Source organism: Fusarium sambucinum, chromosome II (assembly GCF_050947815.1).
Source record: "Fusarium sambucinum isolate potato_lamoka chromosome II, whole genome shotgun sequence".
Lineage (NCBI taxonomy): Eukaryota > Fungi > Ascomycota > Sordariomycetes > Hypocreales > Nectriaceae > Fusarium > Fusarium sambucinum.
The window spans coordinates 863,624-883,292 of record NC_139293.1 but is presented as its reverse complement, the minus strand read 5'-3'; the positions used below and the strand labels follow the sequence as shown (position 1 = coordinate 883,292).

The following is a 19,669-nucleotide window of genomic DNA, read 5'->3' as shown; positions in this document are numbered from 1 at the left end:
CACATTTCTCCAAGCCCGAACCCTTTCGGCCGTCAAGGAACAGTATTTTCAGCCTAGGTGATGAAGTACCAAGGGGACAGAGCATTCGAGGCTGTGTTCAAGACATTTGCCTTGCTATAAAGCCATGACTAGGGAGTAGTCCAGAAGAAACATATTCTACGAGTACGAATTTTCTACCCACTCTACACTCCATACTATATCTCCAACTTTTCATCAACATGGCAGAAATCGGACCAGCCCTTGAAGTCTTCCGTTTTGTCCTTGACACCCTGGGCCGTATTCAACTAGCACGCAACTTTGAAGATGACTTTGAAGCTTGCCAACTTAAGCTGGATATTCTCCAGCTCCGTCTTTCACGCTGGAAGGAAGTCGTTGACCTTTCCAACGACAATGAACTTGACAAGCCTAAAGTCGACGATGGCAAACCACAGCCCAGAACGGTCAAAGAAGTCCTTGGCGAGATCCAAGATTGCTTGAGCCGGCACAAGCGCACATCCAAAAAAGACAAAGACGGATTGACAAACGAGAACCAGGAAGCGCTGGAACCTGAATCAAATCTTCCCTCCGACATCAAGAGTATTAGACGCCGTTTGATGCAGTGCATCCGCAAGCGTCAGACTCAAGCTTCAACTGCAATCGAAGGTCTGAAGTGGGTTTTCTACAAGAAGGAAGCTTTCGACCTGTTCATACAAAACATGACGGAGCTTCTCGATGAACTTGAGAAGATTTCTCCAGGTGACGATAACCAAGAGCTGTATAAGCTCAGTGAAGAGGAATGTGGCGATATCACCAAGATCAATCTGCTGACGCTCAAGGAAAGCATCGAAGGATGTGATCCATGGCTCTCGGAGTCTGTGGATAAGAAGTTGCAGGCGACCCAGGCTGGTACACAGAACATTTATCAGTCAAACAACCGAGGTTTTACAGTTGGAAATCATAATGGGGATAACAAGGGTTTCGTTACAGGCGAAAACAGCCATCAGACCAACCACTTCTAAACCGTGTATATGTAAGCGCCGCAGTAACAGATATATAGAAGCCAGTTTACCATTTTTGTTTCAATGAGTCAAATAAACAAAACCATTTAAAACCCGTTCCAAAATCGTGTATAAAAGCAAAAAGCAAACTATTCCTTCTATTCTTCTATTTTTCATTCCCAAAAAGGTGTTAAATCGATCGTCCCCAACACAGTTAGAAAATCCATTCAAGAAAAGCACCTATTTCTTCTTCAGAATAAACATCCCACCATACCATCCATAAGTCCTCGCAAGTCTCCGTCCCTGTCGTCGAGCAATCTTGAAATCAATCTTTCCTTTTGGATGCGGTTCATGGAAGTGAATACCACGTTCAACATCCAGGTTAGTGGGTTGGAACTGCCATACTGAACCATACAACTTCCCGATCTGAAAACCCGTCGAGCCCATGGCGTGAAGAAAGTCGTTCCACGGGATTTCGCCGGGAGTACTGGTTACTTCAGGGTTGAAGAACAAAGTGCGAAAGACTTTGAGCGCTCGTGCGTCGACTTCGAATGTTGGCTGCTTATCAACAGTTTCAGGCTCTGGGGCTTCAACAGCGGGCGTATCGCCGTCTTGCACCTTTGATGGTTCGCCTTTGGTCTTGGTCTTGGTCTTCTTTGTCGTCTTGTCAATCTTTGGTTGCTCAGATTCGCCCAAGAACAAATTGGATAGTGGGCGATTGAAGAACATGAGGTCCTCGTTCATACTAGGTTGTCCCTTGTTTTGCGTCTTCTCGGGCTCTACCCACGGTGCTGTCCTTTGGAGACTGCGAGGCTGGGACAACAGACGATAGAGGGCAAGGTCTTTGAACTTTGTTATATTGGTCAACTTGTCGACCTCGGCCCATACGGCATCAAGATTCGCCTCAGCCTGTCTCAAAGCGTTGACTGTATCCTTGGTTCGACGCTTCTCATACGGGTATTTAAATTTTCCGCCAGCGGGATCAGCGGCACGACCCAAGGTTTTCAAAGGAATTTGCCTTCCTCGGATTCCTTGAACCATGTCCCTCATGGACTTGAACGCCATGTGGTGCTGTGGGGTGAAATCAATCGTAACTCCATCAGCATACAAACCATGGTCTTTCTGGTAATGATAGAATCGGGACCAGGGTTGATAAAGGTCTATGCGCTTCGTGCATTGCGAGAGAACGGATATGTAACTCAGAGTCTTATAGACTTGAGCGGAGATGAGCCTGTCCGCCTCGGGCGTGGCCTTCAAAAGACGTTCGAGCTCGTCAATCAAGGTGTATTGCCTTGCCCACTGTTCTTCGCCCATACACAAAATAGTCTTAATGAACAATAGGGAATTTTCAACATCAGTATACGTTGAGCGTTTATGATCGTTGGGGTAGCATTCGTCTTCTCCGGTGGGTGAAATGGTTCGGACATAAAACTTCCTCATCGGAGGGGAGGCTTGGAACTCGACTTCAAACGCTTTTATCGCGTGGTTCGTCGCCTTTTGCAGACAGAACCGGAAGTAGTAGAGAGCATTGCGGTATTCGTCAGGAAGCTCCTTGTTCGGCTGGATCTCATCTTTGTACTTCTCTCGAAGCACACTTAAATCTCGTGCTTGACGGTGTAGTTGAGCCATATGCTCAAGTCTCTCATAGCTTTCAGCAGCAATTCGGCTCACCATCGCGCCCCAGAGTTTGTCCTCATTCACCTTGTGATTGAGGGGGTGTTGTTTCCCATCTTCAGTCTTCACTGATTCATATGAATGGTCCTTCTTCTCAAGCAGCTCCACTCTGAAATATTCCGGATCCTCACGAAGAGACCAAATATGATCTTCCGTTGCTGACATTTGTGCCTCGAGTAGGGAAGCAAGACTATTAAAGTCAAGGTCCGAGGGGACTTTGTATGATGCCTCCAAAGCCATTACCGCCATAGAAGAGTATCCTGACTCATCAATGCCAGACTTCAAAGATGAAACTGGGTCTGTAGTCGGATTACGTTTCCGCGCTTCTGATAGTTTTTCCTTGAGCGGGGCAAGGAAATTTCTGATCTCACGGCCGATCTCAACGTCCAAGGCGGCTTTGGCTGCCTTCAAATCCGCTGCCGATTGTCCTGACTCTTCCATGCTAGCCTCCAAAGATGTCATTAGACGTTCACGCGTAGAAAATATTTTATCCTCCATTTTTGAAATCTCTGCCTCGAATATAGAAAGAGCAATCTGAGTCTCAGGGACAGAGGGCTGGGATTCGGCTATGTTGAGTGCCTCCAGAGCTGAAGAGTACTTTGACTCGTCAATGCCATTCTTCAAAGATGGCTCCTTCTGAAGGGGATAGGCACCGCTCATCAAGTCTTCTGAGGGTATTTCGTGGAGTAATTCACGGCAGAATTCAACCAGAAAATCCAAGATACGAACTTGAGCTTTGAGAACGAGTAGTCCTTCCCCGGCAAAGAATTGTAAGCCAGTGTAGACCATCAATTCTTGCGGGCTCATATGACCCCAATGCAACACCTTGCCATACTCCTCGGGTATCCTAGCACCATTCATCATCATTGTAAGCCCAGGGACATAACCAGCATTTAGCCCCTCAGTGACTTGACCGACATGCATCGCTTCCCAGTCAGCTGCCGCAAAGACTGGGGGGATGTTTCTGCCACGTGAATTCAGAAGCAAAAGCATCAGTTTGGGCTGCGACAAGTCTTCTTGGTTGATCTGAGGCCACATGAACCAATCTTTGTACTTGGAGCCGTGTTTAGAACTTCTTGTAGCCTGATGCTCTAGTTCAAAAGCCTTCCAGTCAGGACGATGCTGTTCTGGCATGTCTGGCCAAATTTTGAGAAGGATCTGAAGTCGTTGCTGACGCGTTCTCTACAACCACCGTTTGTGTATGGTGGCCTCGTGACGGATAAGAATCCGATTAAGATCCCTCTGTGTAGAAAAAACCCGCTTGGATAGCTCCTTGGCTTCCTTCTTAACCCTGTCAGGATTTGGGAACTCGGGTAAATCGTCTTTCCATAAGGGTGGAATTAGTTCGTTTACAATCTGGGTGGCACTACCGAGGTATGTGTCTATTCCTACTGCTCCACGTTGCCATTGCCTCGTAACACGTATCAACTCTCTCAGATCCGGATCATATTGCTCCGGTACGGTGTTATCCACGGCTGGGCTCATATTGTCGATAAAGATTGTACAGATATTGTCGATTGTAGATGGAATGTATGCGGCGGGGTTGGTAGGATCTATCGAGATTTGTGTTCTCTCCGAACTGAAGTGAGGCTGAGATAGACGTCAGGTCACATGTGACAAAGTGCCGTGATTGGTCGAGCATCTCGTCAGGTGTGGGTCGGGTCGCCTTGGGAACGGAGTCTATATACCCCGCTGTAGCAACAACTAACCGCGATCAATTTGATAGAAAATTACGGTATTTTATCCTTTCCTTACATAATGAGGATGAAGGAAGCGTGCATGGTTGTTATGAATTTCACTGAAACTTTATTCTATTCTCTTCTATGCCTTATACGGACTACCCGTATCGTGCTAACTGAGCAAGTTTAGTAGCACGGTGGATCCAAAACTACTTTAATGCCCCAATGGCAGATCTATATAGCTCTGGCCAATCTCGAAGCTTTAAACTCATAGAAGTATCCACCGCGCTACCGAACTTGCTCAGTTAATACCTAGAATAGTACCAGCGGTAGATGATATACGAAAGGTATTGATACGACAAGATCTAGGCGCAAGCCTTAGTCAGTAGTTAAGATCGCTTGATTTGATGCAAAATTAAAGTAGATAGAGAAATTGTTGTCAGCAGCTATTTTCACCAGATAGGGCATAGAAAAGAGGATTAAAAGAGCCTTGTTTTTTCTATGAAAGGAGGGGAATCGGCTCGCTGTTTTGGGTAACAGAGCAGCCGAATCACGTGACGCAAGCTCAGCCAATCAGGGCTATGCAAATGTCAACAGAAATCGTCCGTCATACTAAGTTTTGAATTTGTGCGACAACAATGTTTTATAGGTTATATCCTCATTTTTAAACCAATCTACTCAGCCAACTGAAGACCACGAATAGCAACACGAGCTCTCACAGATACACCAGACCCAACATCAAACTCGCCTTCATGAACCATGCCCTCAGCACCTGACACGTCATGGAAAGGAATCTCCACTGTTCCTTGCTCATTCTTGCCGTTCTGTAACACCAGGCGGAAACCACAAGGGCTTGACAACTGCTCAGCGGTGATAGGGAATCGGAAGGCTGTGTCGAATGAGGGATTAAAGATGTCTGTTCCAGGAGAGTATGACTTGATAGGTGTGACAAATTCCTTGTCGCCCCATGTGACCTTGACGCTGGGCTTGAGCTCGTCACGGTTACCGTTGAGACCGCTGACGCTAGCGATGAGGACAGTGGCAAGACCGCAGATCTCTCCCTCGTTCTGACCATTGGCAGAAATGCTGTTGGTTTCGCCGACAAAGTTGAAGAATTTGCCGTGGATGGTGACTCTTGTATCGATAGGCTGGCCCTTGTGAGTAAGGCTAAGCTCTTGGGTGCCTCCGCTCAGTAGAAGCTGCTTGACGGTAGTAGTGGCAATGCCGATATCATCGTCGCCGCCAAGATCCTCGTCATTGATGTCAATCGTGATTTCTTGATCGTAATCCGTGACAAGGAAATCATGAGTCTCGTTCCACTTGGGATCATGCTTGTTCTTGATTGTAGAAGTGCGCCACTCGCCCTCCGCACCGACAGTAACATCACAGTAGCAGTCGGGAATATCCTTGACGATCTTTTGCAAGAGTCGCTTAGCGCCGCTCTTCTTCTCTCCGGTGATCTCGGTAGCGGAATCGACGGTAAGACGGAGGACACCGAGGTGAGGTTGGAAGGTCTTGAAGTAATCGTTGTTGGAGGCGACGTTGACAAGGAAGCGGTTTGGCAGGACGGCCATAGAGGAAATGATGTTGAGAATGACCTTTCGGACGGTCTTGTCGATGATGGAAAAGTCGGCGATGTTTGCGGCGTCTGTGAAGTCGAGTTCGATGTGGGGAGGGTTGATGAAAGCGACTTGAGCGGCTCCGATCTGTAGACGTTAGTATCACCGTTGCTATCTTTCGTCGCTATCATATGGACTTACCAAAGGCATAACATTCGTGATAGGGCACAATAGTACCGACAGTCTTCCTCGGAGCTTGATATGCTCGATACCCTGAAATCGGTGGTCAGTATCCTCTTGATAATCGTGACAGGTGGAAGCTACTCACAATCTTGGGAACCATGCTTGCGTCAAGCTCGAAATCGCACTTTCCATCCCAGTCCAAGTTCATATCGAGCTTGATACCCTCCTGCGGGGTTCTGTGGACGTCGACATGGGAAAGCTTGAGAGGCTCATTTCCAAAGTCGGCCTTGACAAACTTTAGATTGGCCAAAGGACCAGGGAGCATCTGCTCAAGCATGGGCTCGACGATGTCCTTGATCATCTTGCCGCCTGCGACGTTGATGTTGGGCCATAGTTGGGCGATAATGTCGTTCATGAAGCCTGGAAGGTGTCAGCGAGATCATTACGAACTGCTATGGAGTAGCTGTGTTACCTGCGGACTCTGCGCCCCCAGAGGCAGTGAGGGTTTCTTGAAGGGAAGACATGTTGTTCATGATGGGCAATAGGACGAATGTAGAAGAGTAGAAGGAGTAGAGAAAGGATCCTAGGAGCTTGCAGAGAGATGTTGTATAAATAATAATGACGATAGAGCTGTAGCTAAGGTGGAGGTCAAGTTTGCGGGGTTTGACGAATTGGATAATGCGACACTGATTCAGCTACAGCAAGTCAAGTCTAGAACAAGCATTGACGTCACTTCGCTTCACTGCAGGGGGCATAAAACTTGTTAGCTTACGCTTTGATGAGGCCATATCATCGCTACCGAGATGTTGTCATTGGTGGGCATCAAGACAAATAACGTGGTTGATGTTGATTGACCTCGTCACAGATCTTGACCAAGCTTGGCACAAGCTTATTTCTAGTCGCGTCACTAAAAATACAGCTGTAGCACCCTCAGTGACAGGGATCGCCAGGAAATCAGAGTCGGAGTGCATGTCATTGAGTCATTTTTAGTTGACAAGCTGGGAATAGCGCGTGTCCACAATTGCTTATCACCAACCGAGATAACCATAATATTAGGGTAGTTCTACCACTCGATACATCATTTTTAATAACAGCACTGAATACCCTCATCTAGACAGGATGAACACAAACCCCGACCGCAAATATACAGAGGCTAATATACCATCGAGAACAAGAGTATTGGGAAGAAGCTCGAGCACAGATCCCTTAGGTATGGTGCGTGTAAAGAGCAGTATGTATCTAAGAATCACGCAATCCATATGTCATCAGCTTCTAGGATAGATGCTTTCTGAAGGAGGTCTTATGTTCTATACGCGAACTTGTTGAAGAATATTCCTGTAGTGAAGTGTTGCAATATAATCCGAATACTTATCTTTACAGGTCTTCTCCTACGATTTCTATACCAAACTTGTTTTTGACCATTGAGAATATTTGATGACAGCTCTTAATCTATCTCAGCACTATCATTTTGTGCTTGCTATACATATTGCTCCTTCTTGAATAAATTTCACTAATACAATTTCAGACCTTATAATATTGATTAGGAAAACAAAGTGAAAAAGGCGGCCCCGAGCCAGATGTTTCAAACTGCCATTCCTTCGATGTCCCGTAATAACATCGCCAACGTCAACTCTGTCAATCACTCGACCTGGAGTAATAAGGCTGTCATGATAATAGGTGCCGGCAGTAAGGCTTTTGAATCAGTAATCGCATCTTTCACAGCCTCTGGAGCAGGCCAAATCGTGCTGTTCGAGGTCAATGACATATCCAGTAGCCGAGACATGACCATCAGAGCTACTTGTTAGAATGTCCCACGTTAAAGGAAAATGAAAAGGGACTGATCTTAACGTACTGTCTCTTTTGCCAACTAAGAAGGGCGAATGAAAATGACAAAAAGGAAGAAAACTTACTGATAGCGTATCTTTGATTGAGTATTCGTATTGTCTGCTTGGGTGAGTTAGCGGCACTGGTGTTGGCTTGTAGCGGGTTGTGCCGAGCTTCAATGAATTGCAGTGATTATAGTTAGTTCAGGCTTTATTATTTTTATAATCCTTAAGCTTTTGCCTAGGCTTTCTTAATTTCCTCTAGGTTTTTAATAAAGGTTAATTTATCTATATAAATTAAATTTTTAATAATAATTAAATCTAAAGTTCTTTTAAAATAAGGTTTTTTTTATAATATAACTTTTTTAATATAAACCTTATAATAAAGGCTATAACTTATAAAAAAAGCTTCTATTATATTAAAAATAATAATAACTTTTTCCTCTTATTACCTTAATTAATATTATTTAATTAAATAAAATTAATTAAATTAATTAATTTTAATTTTTTATTATATATAGCTAATTTATTATAATTCTTATATATAATATTAATTATTATTATTAAGCTAAAGGCTATTAATTTTAATTATTATTTTAATAGTTTATATTTTAATATAATTAAGACTATAGTTAATTATAATAAAGATATTAAGCTATATATAAAGGTAAGAAATCTCTATATAATAAAAAAAAGGGATATTTTTATAAAAGTTAAGCTAATAGCCTTTATTTATAAATTAAATTTCTTAATTTTATATAAAAAGGATAAGTAAAAAGAAAAAAAAAAGAAAATTAAAATAAGAAAAAGGCTAAAAAAAGTATAATAGCTTAAAAAGGTTATTTTAAAAGAAAAGGTTAAATTATTTAAATAATAAAATAAATTCTTTAAGATACTTAATAAGCTAACTATCTTATATAATAAGTAATTTAATTAATTAAAGAGGCAGATAATAATAGCAGCTAAAGCCTTTAAGTTATAGCTAGCTAAAAAGTTAATAAAATAATAAGTAAAATAGAAAAGAGCTATAAATAAAAGAGTATTATATAGACTATACTAATTATAGCCTAAGACTATAAGTATATAACTATAAAGGGCAGCTGGGTTAGTATTAAGCTTAGGAGTAGAATATAGCAAGAGATAAAGGGGCTATATAGATAGGGTATTAAACCTGCTAGAAGAAGTCTAGACAAAGAAGCCTGAAGCTAAAGGCTATCTAAATTAGTTATAAGCTAAACTAATCTCGATACGTTCAGTGTAGACTTACCTCGGTGCAGATTATCTAGTCAATTGACCAAATAATGCTGCTTCTATTATGAGAGATTCGTGATGTTATCAACTAGGGTTGGTTCAGGCTTTAATGACTAAAATTCAAATGGGAGAGGTGGAAATAGTTGTCTTCTGTCTGGGAGACCGACTTGTTACTTGATTTTGTTTACATTCTTATCACCTTGGCGTACTCTGTGCACAGTTCCTTTCCGACCAAAGACCTTGCTACCCGGACGTGTACACTATCAGATCGTCTGATAACGCAAAGTCTAGGTGAGCGCAGAGCTCAAACCATATCCGAAATATGAACCTCTACGTCGAGGTGCATGGGAAGTATTTGAGTACCAACCCCTGTGCATGGCCAGGGATTATGATCCGGTGGCTAGAAGGAAGCCTGCATGCGGCAATTTACCCGTCACTGTTCCCGCTGGCCTTTTTAACATCCGCTTTATTGTATCAATTTTGCGATGCCCGTTGCAGGCATTAGCTCTGACGATGGCGAGCATATCGGACTGAGGTCAGTCCGTGCTGGCTGTTAGGCCAAGCGTTCCTATTAAAGGTGAGATGAAGCCGCAACGTTAATGTTTAGTTTCTTATGGTCAGTGAAAGGATTCTCACCGTGTGGTTCTTTGTGACGTCAGCTTTCTGTAAGATCAGAACCAACACAAACGACGTAACCATTGTTGTTTATTAGGTTGAAGCATGATTCCTTGTGGTTTCCACGTGATTCCAAGCATAAAACTCATATCATTCTTGCAAAAAATGAAACGGTTTCGTTCCCCCACCCTACCTCCCAGCAAGACTTTGGCTTGTTCTTCAGCCTTACTCAAGCAGATACTCGAGCAAACATTCAATTTATAATTACGCAACGTATGGAAGACCAACATCGGATTGATTCACTCAATATTCTACAAGGCGCAGTCCTCATGAATGAGCCCTCTGCCAGTCCGGGCGTCGAGCTGGGCCCCATTCGCGGTCACGCCGGTGAATTTACAGCTGGCCCCGGCCTACTCAATACCGAGGCTCTAGAACAAAGGACTTCAGAGTCCGAGTCTCCCGCCTCTCAAGGTCTACCTCCAGAGCTTCCCAGTCTTTTTGCCGAAGTCGTCTTCGTGCTTACCTGCTCCGGCGGGCAACTCGTCTCTGCTATACTCATTGGCCACGTTGCCATTACCCAGTCCATCTTTGCCTCCACCTTAGGCCTCCCGCCCTCCGAGATTCCCTGGCTACTTGGCGCTTCCATGCTGCCCTGTGGTCTGTCCGTCATCATTTCAGGATCTTTGGCTGACCTACTCGCTCCCAAGCCCCTCTTGGTCGGTGGGTTCCTTTGGGAGACGCTCTGGATGGCCATCGCCGCCGTATCAGTCAGCCTACGCCTCAAAGCGCTATTCTTCTGCGCACGAGCGATGCAGGGACTCGCTGCTGGTGTACTTGTGTCCGCATCGATGAGTGTGTTGGGCCGTGTGTACAAACCGGGTATCCGTAAGACACGCGTCTTCAGTCTAATGGCTGCCTTTTCACCCTTTGGATACTGGTTAGGATGTCTCCAGGCTGGAGCCTTGAGCGCCCATCTCCCATGGATCTTTGGCAGCACTGCTATTCTCCTCTCTTTCATGAGTCTTGCTGCGCAACTCACCATTCCAGCCCTTTCTCCAGCCCAGGACAGCTCCGACTCTGAAGCGCCGTCTATACGCCAATTCGATTATGTTGGCGCCGGGCTAGCTTCGATTGGTAGCACCCTCATCATCTTTGGACTAACCCAGGGCTCTCCAGCCAAATGGAGTCCCTATACGTATTCCGCCATCGTTGTTGGCTTTTTCATGCTTGTGGCTTTTTACTTTGTTGAGAAGCGTGTGGCCCGCCCACTTATACCTAACAATCTCTGGAAGACTCCAGGATTCGGCGCTCTTCTTATATCATATTTCCTCGGCCTCGGAGCATATAGTAAGTTATTGGGCTCCATTGGAATTGCCCGCTTATGATTAACTAATGATTGTTCGCAGGCGGCGCCTGGCAATTCTATGCCATTCAATTTTGGCAGCGATACCAGAATGTTTCGCCTCTCACCACGACCCTTTACATCCTTCCTAATGGCCTTGTTGGAATTCTCGCCGCCTTTGTTGTCTCAAAGACACTCCATGTCGTGCCCATGCATGTTATCTTCACCGCTAGTATGGTCGCCTTTGCTCTTGGCCCCGTCTTCTTCTTGCCCCAGACTCCATCCACGAGCTACTGGGTTCTCTCCCTGCCAGGAATCATCCTTGCCACGTTTGGCCCAGACATGAGCTTCGCGGCAGCAGCCATCTTCATTACGAGCAGTGTTCCCAGGAGCTACCAGGGCGCGGCGGGTAGCCTGCTAGTCACAGTGCAAAACCTCACGGTGGCTATCATGACCAGTATCAGCTGGGCAATTGGATCAAGGGTAGAGATGCTGCCGAACGAGGAGATTGGTCTCAAGGGTATCAAGGCAATTTGGTGGTTTGGACTGGCCTCTGCGCTTACTGGCGCGCTTATTACAGCGACAATGGTTAGGATCCCAAAGGCGGAAGAGAAGGAGCATGTCCATTAAAGATCTAAATGTAAGTGATATAATAAATAGAAATCGTGAATCTCTACTATATAGAGCATGTAATACCAGACAGCAAGCTTGGTGCAAGGAACCCTTCACTCGAGATAACACGTAACTGCAATTGTATTGTGAGAGAAGTCCTATCCGAAGACTAACTATACAAGGTGAAACGCCTTGACGAAATATTTAGTATTAGCTAATCCATCCATAACTTCCCCATTCATCAAGTCATACACATAACACTCGCCAATAAACCGAAAGTACTCTCCGACTCTTCTTAGTACAAACGGTGTAGCTCCCCCGAACAAAACGCAGATAATGTCATTTTCCTCCATCATTCGTGGCCCAAGGCCGATATAAGATAAGTCCTTTGTGATGAATAACCTTCTTTCATGCGCTGAGTCGAGGTGAAGACTGAACATGTCTACATGGTGCTTGTTACTCGGATCTGGTTTGACTAGGTACTTGGTGATCTCTTGTTGATCATCAATTGCATCCTCAAATCCTGAGTCGCGGCGACGCTTTTGGTGTACACGCCACATGTATTCCCAGAAATAACTCAACGGTTGCTCACTCATACTCTCACTGTCGTTGAGGTTCCAATTACCCGTGATAGTGACCATGAATGCTCGTGCAATTGCTTCAGTTGTGTGATATCGGGATTCGAGATGATCGTAGGCTTCCGTCCATGTTGTCCAAATCTGTGAACTATATGAAGCAAGCTCTGGTTTTGACATGATGTTGAACGTGGTGCTGATAGTGTCGATTTGCAGCCCTTCAAGGCCGAGAATATGGTCAGGTAAATTATCAACTATAACCGCTGATCGGCCACCAAAAGAACGATTTAGTGTTTCGATCAGGCGTCGCCGATTGTGATCATGTTGGTCCCAGTTGAAATAGGATATTCTGTCCCATCTGACCGTTGCTGTAAAGTCGACCGCCCAAGAAGAATGTTGACTCCAGTTGGGAATGTAGCGCATCAGTGACAGTATGGCCAGGCTGCCGGTCGACTTTATGATATGCCGTACTACATCACGAAAGACTTGTTCTGTCGGCCTATCGTAGTTTGCCTGCAATGGTAGAGGCAACCGTCCTTGAGAATCCGCTTCATCGGTTAACGCAAGAAGAGAGTATATCTTATCCCGTGGATCTGATGCTTTGAAACGTATCGCTTTGTTGAGAAGTGTAGTAAGATCCCATGGCAGCTTAAGCTGTTCCAGCTCATAGAACAACTTCAAGGATCGAAGTGCTGGGAGAGTTGCGGGAATATGGTATAGAGGGCTGATATGATAACACATCGATAACAACCATAATGCTGAAGGCACGAACTTCTCCCAAGATATTGATTCAGATCCACAGATCATACGAGGAGGGACTTTCGAGAGAGCTGTTTCCTGTATAACCCATGATCTAATGAACCAGGGCCGGCATAGGATCTCTCCGAATGCAGACCATGCAGGGTGTTGAATTGCTAGGAGTTCGAGCTTGAGGAATTCTTCCTTAGTGTATCGACTGCGTTTCCTGGTGCCAGTGGGGTTTATGTCTGCTTTGTGGAAACTAGACATCATATCCACTAAAGCCAAAAGCTTATCGATACCAGGTACACTCGGTCCCAGCCAAATGATGGTCCCTAGAGATGAGGAGTATATCTCTTTCATCATGTTGACTTGTATGGCACGCTCCGTCTTGTCATCTTGGTTGATGCAGATCTGGTCGATCCAAATCCACTCTGATTGGCGTTGAAGTAACCGCAGGGATGTAATAGCCTCCTCGAGATGCGAAGTAATCATCAGAGGCTGCCCATTGCATTCTATAGATCTGGACCTGTCTAAATCACCCCAGCAGTAACTCAGTGCATTGTAAGGAGGAGACTGCGTAAGCTGAAAAGAGACCACTTCGAGTTCTTGAACTATTGCTGTAGAGGCTGGTAGTCGGAGAAGTCGCACAGCGCCTCTATCTAGTGGCGAATAAGTAAACATATCGGCAATGGTAGACCAGTTGATGATTTGGTGTATGGGTTGAGGCAATTATGGCTGAGTTTTCGGGATGACGATGAGATAATTAATAATATTGCCTTGATTGAGTATCCCTTTCAGTGATTTAAATTAAGTTCTTATTGTTTCAACGGCCTCCTAATTGATAGCAGTTTGGATGTGGACGTTGAGAACGAGTAGTGAGGCCTGAATCCGGAACTTTGGTTGGAGTCGCCCCCACAACACAGAGGCCAACAGACAGTCTGTTGGAAGGTTACCGGCACATTACGCATCCTGAAGGATGCTGTTGTAACGAAAATAGTGAACACTACTTGGTACATATACAGCCTACTGCTGTTCAAACAATTATGTCTGCAGGCTGATGTTGTGGCTGAGTTCAATGGCTGTGCAAAGCAGTGCAACAGCTGATAACCGTACACGCTGACCTGCTGTCCAGGGTATTCTGAGAAGTGAAAAAACAGGACAAACGTACGAAGACAAGCAGTGCGGCGGGTATTAAGTTACCTCACCTCAGAGTACAAGTTGGTTCATTATTAGGTAAAAAATCAAAAAATCCAGACATTATAAGTGGTTACATTGAAATAATAGCTGGAACTAACTTCGCTTCTCAACACTCTATCTCGCGCTTCCCTGATGCTTGGCATTCCATCCTGCTGCCGACCCCAGGACGAGTTATAAAAAACACTTTAAAGAGTCAATTGCAACTATAAACACTTTGGATAAATAAAAACGGCAACGTCATGGTAAGCGAGTGCGGCTGAATATTGCTCCATTCGCTCCACATCAGCAATATCGGACCACCCTGTCATGTCATCCTGCATTGGGACTTTGGTTAGTTGGACCCGAACCAAGGGTATAAAAAATATGACCGATAGAATATAGAGAGGTAAGTAAATAGGTAATTTAAGACGATCTAGACAACTGAACATTATTACTACACTCTATGAATTAGGAGTCCAACTTTTCTGCTACCCACTCACCAGCCCTCTGCTTGAGTCAGGCTCTGTGGATGTTGGGCGGCAAGGCAGACGCCAAGGCCGAACGCATTTCAGCCGCTGCGAATGTCTAGAGCTCGTGTGTAGTGTTTTACCAATGGGCTTTTGTCCTGGCCCAGTCTGGGCATGCACCTGGCCTCAAAGAGTATTGATCTCCAATGTGGCGCTGAGCGGTGCTTCATGAAAACGATACGTACATCTTCTCCCTATATCCTGGCCATGCTCCCTAAAACAAAGTAAACCTTTTCTACTCTTGCAATAAACCCACTTTCCTCTTTCATATAGTTTTCCACACAATCGTGGTTTTGCTACACGAGGGAAAGTAACAACAACACTTCCACTTTACAGCTTGAGATTAGACCCAGACCGCACATGGCGCAATGGTAGATTATGAGATTTATACCATTGGCTGGATCTGTGCGATCCGAGCTGAACTCGTCGCCGCCCAGGAGCTCCTTGATCAAGAGCTAGAAGATATTGTCCCGACACCAGAAAACGACAATAACAATTATACGCTCGGAAAGATCGGGGAGCACCATGTTGTTATTGCCGGGTTGCCCCGCGGGCAATACGGAGAGACTAATGCTGCGACTGCTGCAAGGGACATGGTTCGCACCTTTCCCAATGTCCGAATTGGCTTTATGGTAGGTATTGGTGGAGGAATTCCGACACAGTATGATATCCGTCTGGGTGATGTTGTGGTTGGTTCACCCACATACCGCAGTGGTGGCCTCATTCAATATGATCATGGGACAACAGTTCAAGGGAAAGGCATTCACCTTATGGGAACCTTGAATCAGCCACCTGTCTCCGTCTTAACAGCCATCACCAAGCTGTCCGCATACCATGTCAGAAGAGGAAACAATTTGAACCAGACAGTCGAAGATGTGCTGTCAAAGAACCCGAATCTCATTGACGAAGGCTACCAAAGACCGCATGACGATACAGACAAGTTGTACGAATCTAGTTTTGTTCACCCTCGCGCCGGAGCAAAATGCCTGGATGTTTGTGATACTGCGAACCTCAAGAACAGAGACCCACGTACAAAGGGCCGGGGCAAACCAAAGATCCACTACGGTCTGATAGCATCAGGTAGTCAGTTGATGGAGGATGCCATTGCCAGAGACAAGCTCTCCGAGAAGGAGCATGTGTTGTGTTTTGAGATGGAAGCTGCTGGTTTAGCCAACCACTTCCCTTGCGTGGTTATCAGAGGCATATGCGACTATTCGGATTCTCACAGAGGTCGTGAATGGCAAGGCTATGCGGCGCTCGTAGCTGCAGCCTATGCAAAACAGCTTCTTCTACAAATTCCGCCTCAAAAGATTAAAGAAGAGAAAAAGATGAAGGACATCCTGATCGAGGAACTTGATGAGAGTTAGTATATCATTGATTTCCAATATTAACAGATTTCTGACGATTTAATCTGTAGGAATTGAGCCTATGAAAGAGAGTATTGAATCCTTAGATGCCAAGGGAAAGAGGGAAGATGAGCTGAAGATTCTCGACTGGCTCGAAGCGGTGGATTACTCTTCCGAGCAGCGTGTCTATTTGGAGCCCCGGCAACGTCTGCTAGGAACTGGTCAAAGGTTTATAGGTTCTGAAACTTTTCAAACCTGGCTAAAGACTCAAAATTCATTCCTTTTCTGTTCCGGTATGCCTGGGGCTGGTAAAACAATCACCACAGCCATTACCATTGAATATCTATATTCAGAATTCAAACATGATCCCACAGTCGGCTTGGCATACGTCTACTGTAGCTATCAGAAGCGGGATGAACAAAAACCCCAGGACTTGTTCACTAGCCTTTTGAAACAACTAGCCCGGGCCCAGTCGCCCCTACCTGCAGCTATGCAAAAACTCTATGCGGAAAATGACAATGGGAGGGAAAGACCGAAGTTCGAGGACATAAAAATGACTCTTCGGGAAGTGGTCAAGTCATTTTCAACTACATTCATTATCATTGATGCCCTAGACGAGCACGAAGAATGGGACAAATTCCTTCCTGATATCATTGAGCTACAGGAACTGACAACAGCGAATATTTTCCTCACTTCTCGGCCAAAGCCGACTCTGTCGGAGAAAATACAAGGGTGCTTGATATATGATATACAGGCCGATGAACAGGACGTCGGGATGTACATTGACCAACGAATGAAAGAAATGATGGTGCTCAGTGACGAGAACAAAGAATTGGACGAAAAAGACAAGAAAGAACATCGAGACATGGCAAGGGAGAAACTGAGTAAGGCTGTTAATGGAATGTGAGTCCTGTAATTTATAGTGAGTTTAGTAGGACATGGCTTATTGACAGTCTATAGATTTCTATTAGCCCGAATTCATCTTGATAATCTCATGGAAGAAACGAACCCGAAAGGAATAAGGATGTTTTTGCAAAATCTACCTACTGGTCTAAAGGCGTACGCAGATGCATACGATAAGACTATTCATAGGATCAGAAACCAAGGACAGAAACACCGAGACTTAGCGAGAACAGCTTTGACATGGCTTACGTTTGCACGAGGACCCCTTACAAAGATGGCATTTCGACATGCACTCAGCGTGGAAGACGGAATGTCGGAACTCAAAGACGAGGATCTTCAGACCACTAACGTGATTCTCCATGTGTGTATGGACCTTGTCACGATCAACGAACGGTCAGATACTGTTAGCTTGCTTCATTTTACCACGATGGAGTACCTGAAGGCGAACCCAAATTGCCTCCTATCTTTGGAAAGTTCAGATAACCCAAATTTCATCAACATACCATCAGACTCGGAGGCCGACAAGAGCGTTGCCAGGAGGTACTATGAGATGAAAATTGCATCGACTTGTCTGACTTACTTGCTGTTTGACGATTTCAAAAGCGGGCAATGTGGCACGAGAAGGATGCATAGCTACAGACATACGTCCCACTTTAAATATTATGGCAAGAGAAAACTTAGCGGTCTAGAAACACGACTTCTCAAGCATCCGCTGTATTCTTATGCGGCTGCTCAATGGGTTCATCACGCTCGCCAAGGCGAATCATGCACCAAAATACTGAAATTCTTGAAAAGCAATGCTCACGTGAGCTCATCGAGCCAGTGTATACCAGAATTTCGATGCGGCCTTAGGGAAATCAGGAACGAGAGAAAACCAAACTTCGTCACTGGTCTTCATTTAACAGCGGTGTTCGGATTGGAGGAAGAAACAGCATCACTTCTGAGTAGTGGTATGGAACCAGATGCCAAAGATAGATGGGGTCGGACACCACTATCATATGCATCTGAAGTGGGACATACGAACGTAGTCATTCAACTCCTGGACTATACAACTGATGTAGAGTCAAAGAGCGATTGGGAATCCGGGGATTCACCACGAACATCACTATCCTTTGCAGCAAAGCAGGGCCATACGGGGATCGTTCTACAGTTACTCGAAAAGGGCAAAGCCATCCCTGACTCGAACCAATCGTCGATAAAGGGCCAATTTGAGTCCGTCCGAACTCCATTGTCTTTTGCTTCAGAAGCTGGCCATCTGGATGTAGTCGAAGTATTGCTTGGGATGACAGGAGTAAACCCAGATTCCAAGGATTATCTTTCTCGGACTCCATTGCACTACGCGGCACAGGCTGGACGTCGGGATATCGCTGAGGCACTGCTAAAATTTCCAGATGTTGATCCTGAATCAAGAGACAGTGACGGCATGTCACCATTACATCTCGCAGCACAGGCTGGACACCAGACTACTACCAAGGTTTTGCTTGCTACAGAAAAGGTAGATCCTGACCTCCAAGACAACAACGGCATGACGCCTCTGTCCCAGGCAGCGAAAGCTGGACATGAAGAAGTCGTGATGCTGCTTCTTGGCGTGAACAGAGAGCATCGAAACACCCAGAGAGACGGTAGCCTGTTTCCAAGACTTCTTGAGACATGGCCTAACTCAGGAACAAACCAGCCACCGAAAGAAAGGATCAGATCAATAAGAGTTCACGGACATGTGAACGCAAACTCAAAAGACCACAAAGGACGAACGCCACTATTTCACGCAGCACTTCAAGGCCACATTTCAATTGTCAAATTATTCCTCGCTCGAAGTGATGCAGAGCCTAACATTCAGGATTCCGATGGACGGACAGCACTCAGCCATGCAGTATACCGTGATAACGGAATCACTGAGCTACTCGTTGCTTTCCAAGGCATTAAACCCGATCTGAAGGATGACAAAGGTCGTACACCACTCTCATACGCAACAGAATCAAATCTTCAGAGAGTTTTTCAACTGTTACTTACAGATAATCGCGTGCAACCTGACACTAGAGATACTTCTGGACGCACTCCACTCTCTTATGCAGCAGGATATGGGGACGCTTTCATGGTTAAGCTACTGCTAGAGAACCCGAAAGTAGATCGAAACGCCACAGATACATTGGGGCGAACCCCCTTTTCATATGCAGTAGAGAAGGCCAAACCGGAATGTTGCAAACTGTTCATTGCAGATGCCCGTGTGGAAGTAGACTCTCAAGATTCTCATGGGCAGACACCCCTCTCGTATCTGGCACACAGAGCAGAGGCGCTTAGGTACAAGTTAGATGTGGCATACGCGCTCAATATGCTCAACGATTTATCCGGCAGAGATTCCTGGAGGCGGGATGAGCAAGAGTTGAGCCGAATACGAAAAATAGCGAGGGAGTTGCTTGCAAGTAGAAACGTGGATATTTTCTCTTCTGACAAAGAATGGCTAACACCTGCACAAAAAATACTAGAATATCTGGATTATCAGCGGAAAAGACCTGCAAAGCAATAAGGAAGAGAAAGGAAGTTTTTATTTGAATATTTGTAATAGATTTTTGAACGATATGTAGAAAGACATTGACGTTGCACTGTTTGCATTGCGCTTTTATATTTGGAATCTTGAACTAATAGCTGGCTATACAAAGACGTGATATCTATGCAACGGCGGTTATGT

At 45.1% G+C, this 19,669-nt stretch overlaps 6 protein-coding genes across 6 annotated transcripts; 3 read left to right on the top strand and 3 right to left on the bottom strand.

Moving 5' to 3' along the window:
- Window positions 1-218: 218 nt before the first annotated feature.
- On the top strand, window positions 219-998 carry FSST1_007087 (het-s prion-forming protein; the record flags this gene model as incomplete). Its single annotated transcript, XM_083236664.1, has 1 exon — window positions 219-998. One exon carries the CDS (start codon window positions 219-221, stop codon window positions 996-998), a length of 780 nt encoding a protein of 259 aa, XP_083083048.1.
- A 219-nt stretch (window positions 999-1,217) lies between these two features.
- Window positions 1,218-3,575, bottom strand: FSST1_007086 (uncharacterized protein; the record flags this gene model as incomplete). The annotated part of the gene is made up of 1 exon (XM_083236663.1): window positions 1,218-3,575. The coding sequence occupies one exon, from the start codon at window positions 3,573-3,575 to the stop codon at window positions 1,218-1,220; it is 2,358 nt and encodes a 785-aa protein (XP_083083047.1).
- A 1,429-nt stretch (window positions 3,576-5,004) lies between these two features.
- Window positions 5,005-6,605, bottom strand: FSST1_007085 (uncharacterized protein; the record flags this gene model as incomplete). The annotated part of the gene is made up of 4 exons (XM_083236662.1): window positions 5,005-6,036; window positions 6,091-6,162; window positions 6,218-6,492; window positions 6,545-6,605. The coding sequence occupies 4 exons, from the start codon at window positions 6,603-6,605 to the stop codon at window positions 5,005-5,007; spliced, it is 1,440 nt and encodes a 479-aa protein (XP_083083046.1).
- Window positions 6,606-10,090: 3,485 nt separating this feature from the next.
- FSST1_007084 (uncharacterized protein) lies at window positions 10,091-11,733 on the top strand (the record flags this gene model as incomplete). The annotated part of the gene is made up of 2 exons (XM_083236661.1): window positions 10,091-11,108; window positions 11,168-11,733. 2 exons carry the CDS (start codon window positions 10,091-10,093, stop codon window positions 11,731-11,733), a joined length of 1,584 nt encoding a protein of 527 aa, XP_083083045.1.
- Window positions 11,734-11,888: 155 nt separating this feature from the next.
- FSST1_007083 (HET domain-containing protein) lies at window positions 11,889-13,712 on the bottom strand (the record flags this gene model as incomplete). The annotated part of the gene is made up of 1 exon (XM_083236660.1): window positions 11,889-13,712. One exon carries the CDS (start codon window positions 13,710-13,712, stop codon window positions 11,889-11,891), a length of 1,824 nt encoding a protein of 607 aa, XP_083083044.1.
- A 1,390-nt stretch (window positions 13,713-15,102) lies between these two features.
- Window positions 15,103-19,507, top strand: FSST1_007082 (uncharacterized protein; the record flags this gene model as incomplete). Its single annotated transcript, XM_083236658.1, has 3 exons — window positions 15,103-16,096; window positions 16,152-16,983; window positions 17,041-19,507. 3 exons carry the CDS (start codon window positions 15,103-15,105, stop codon window positions 19,505-19,507), a joined length of 4,293 nt encoding a protein of 1,430 aa, XP_083083043.1.
- Window positions 19,508-19,669: the final 162 nt, after the last annotated feature.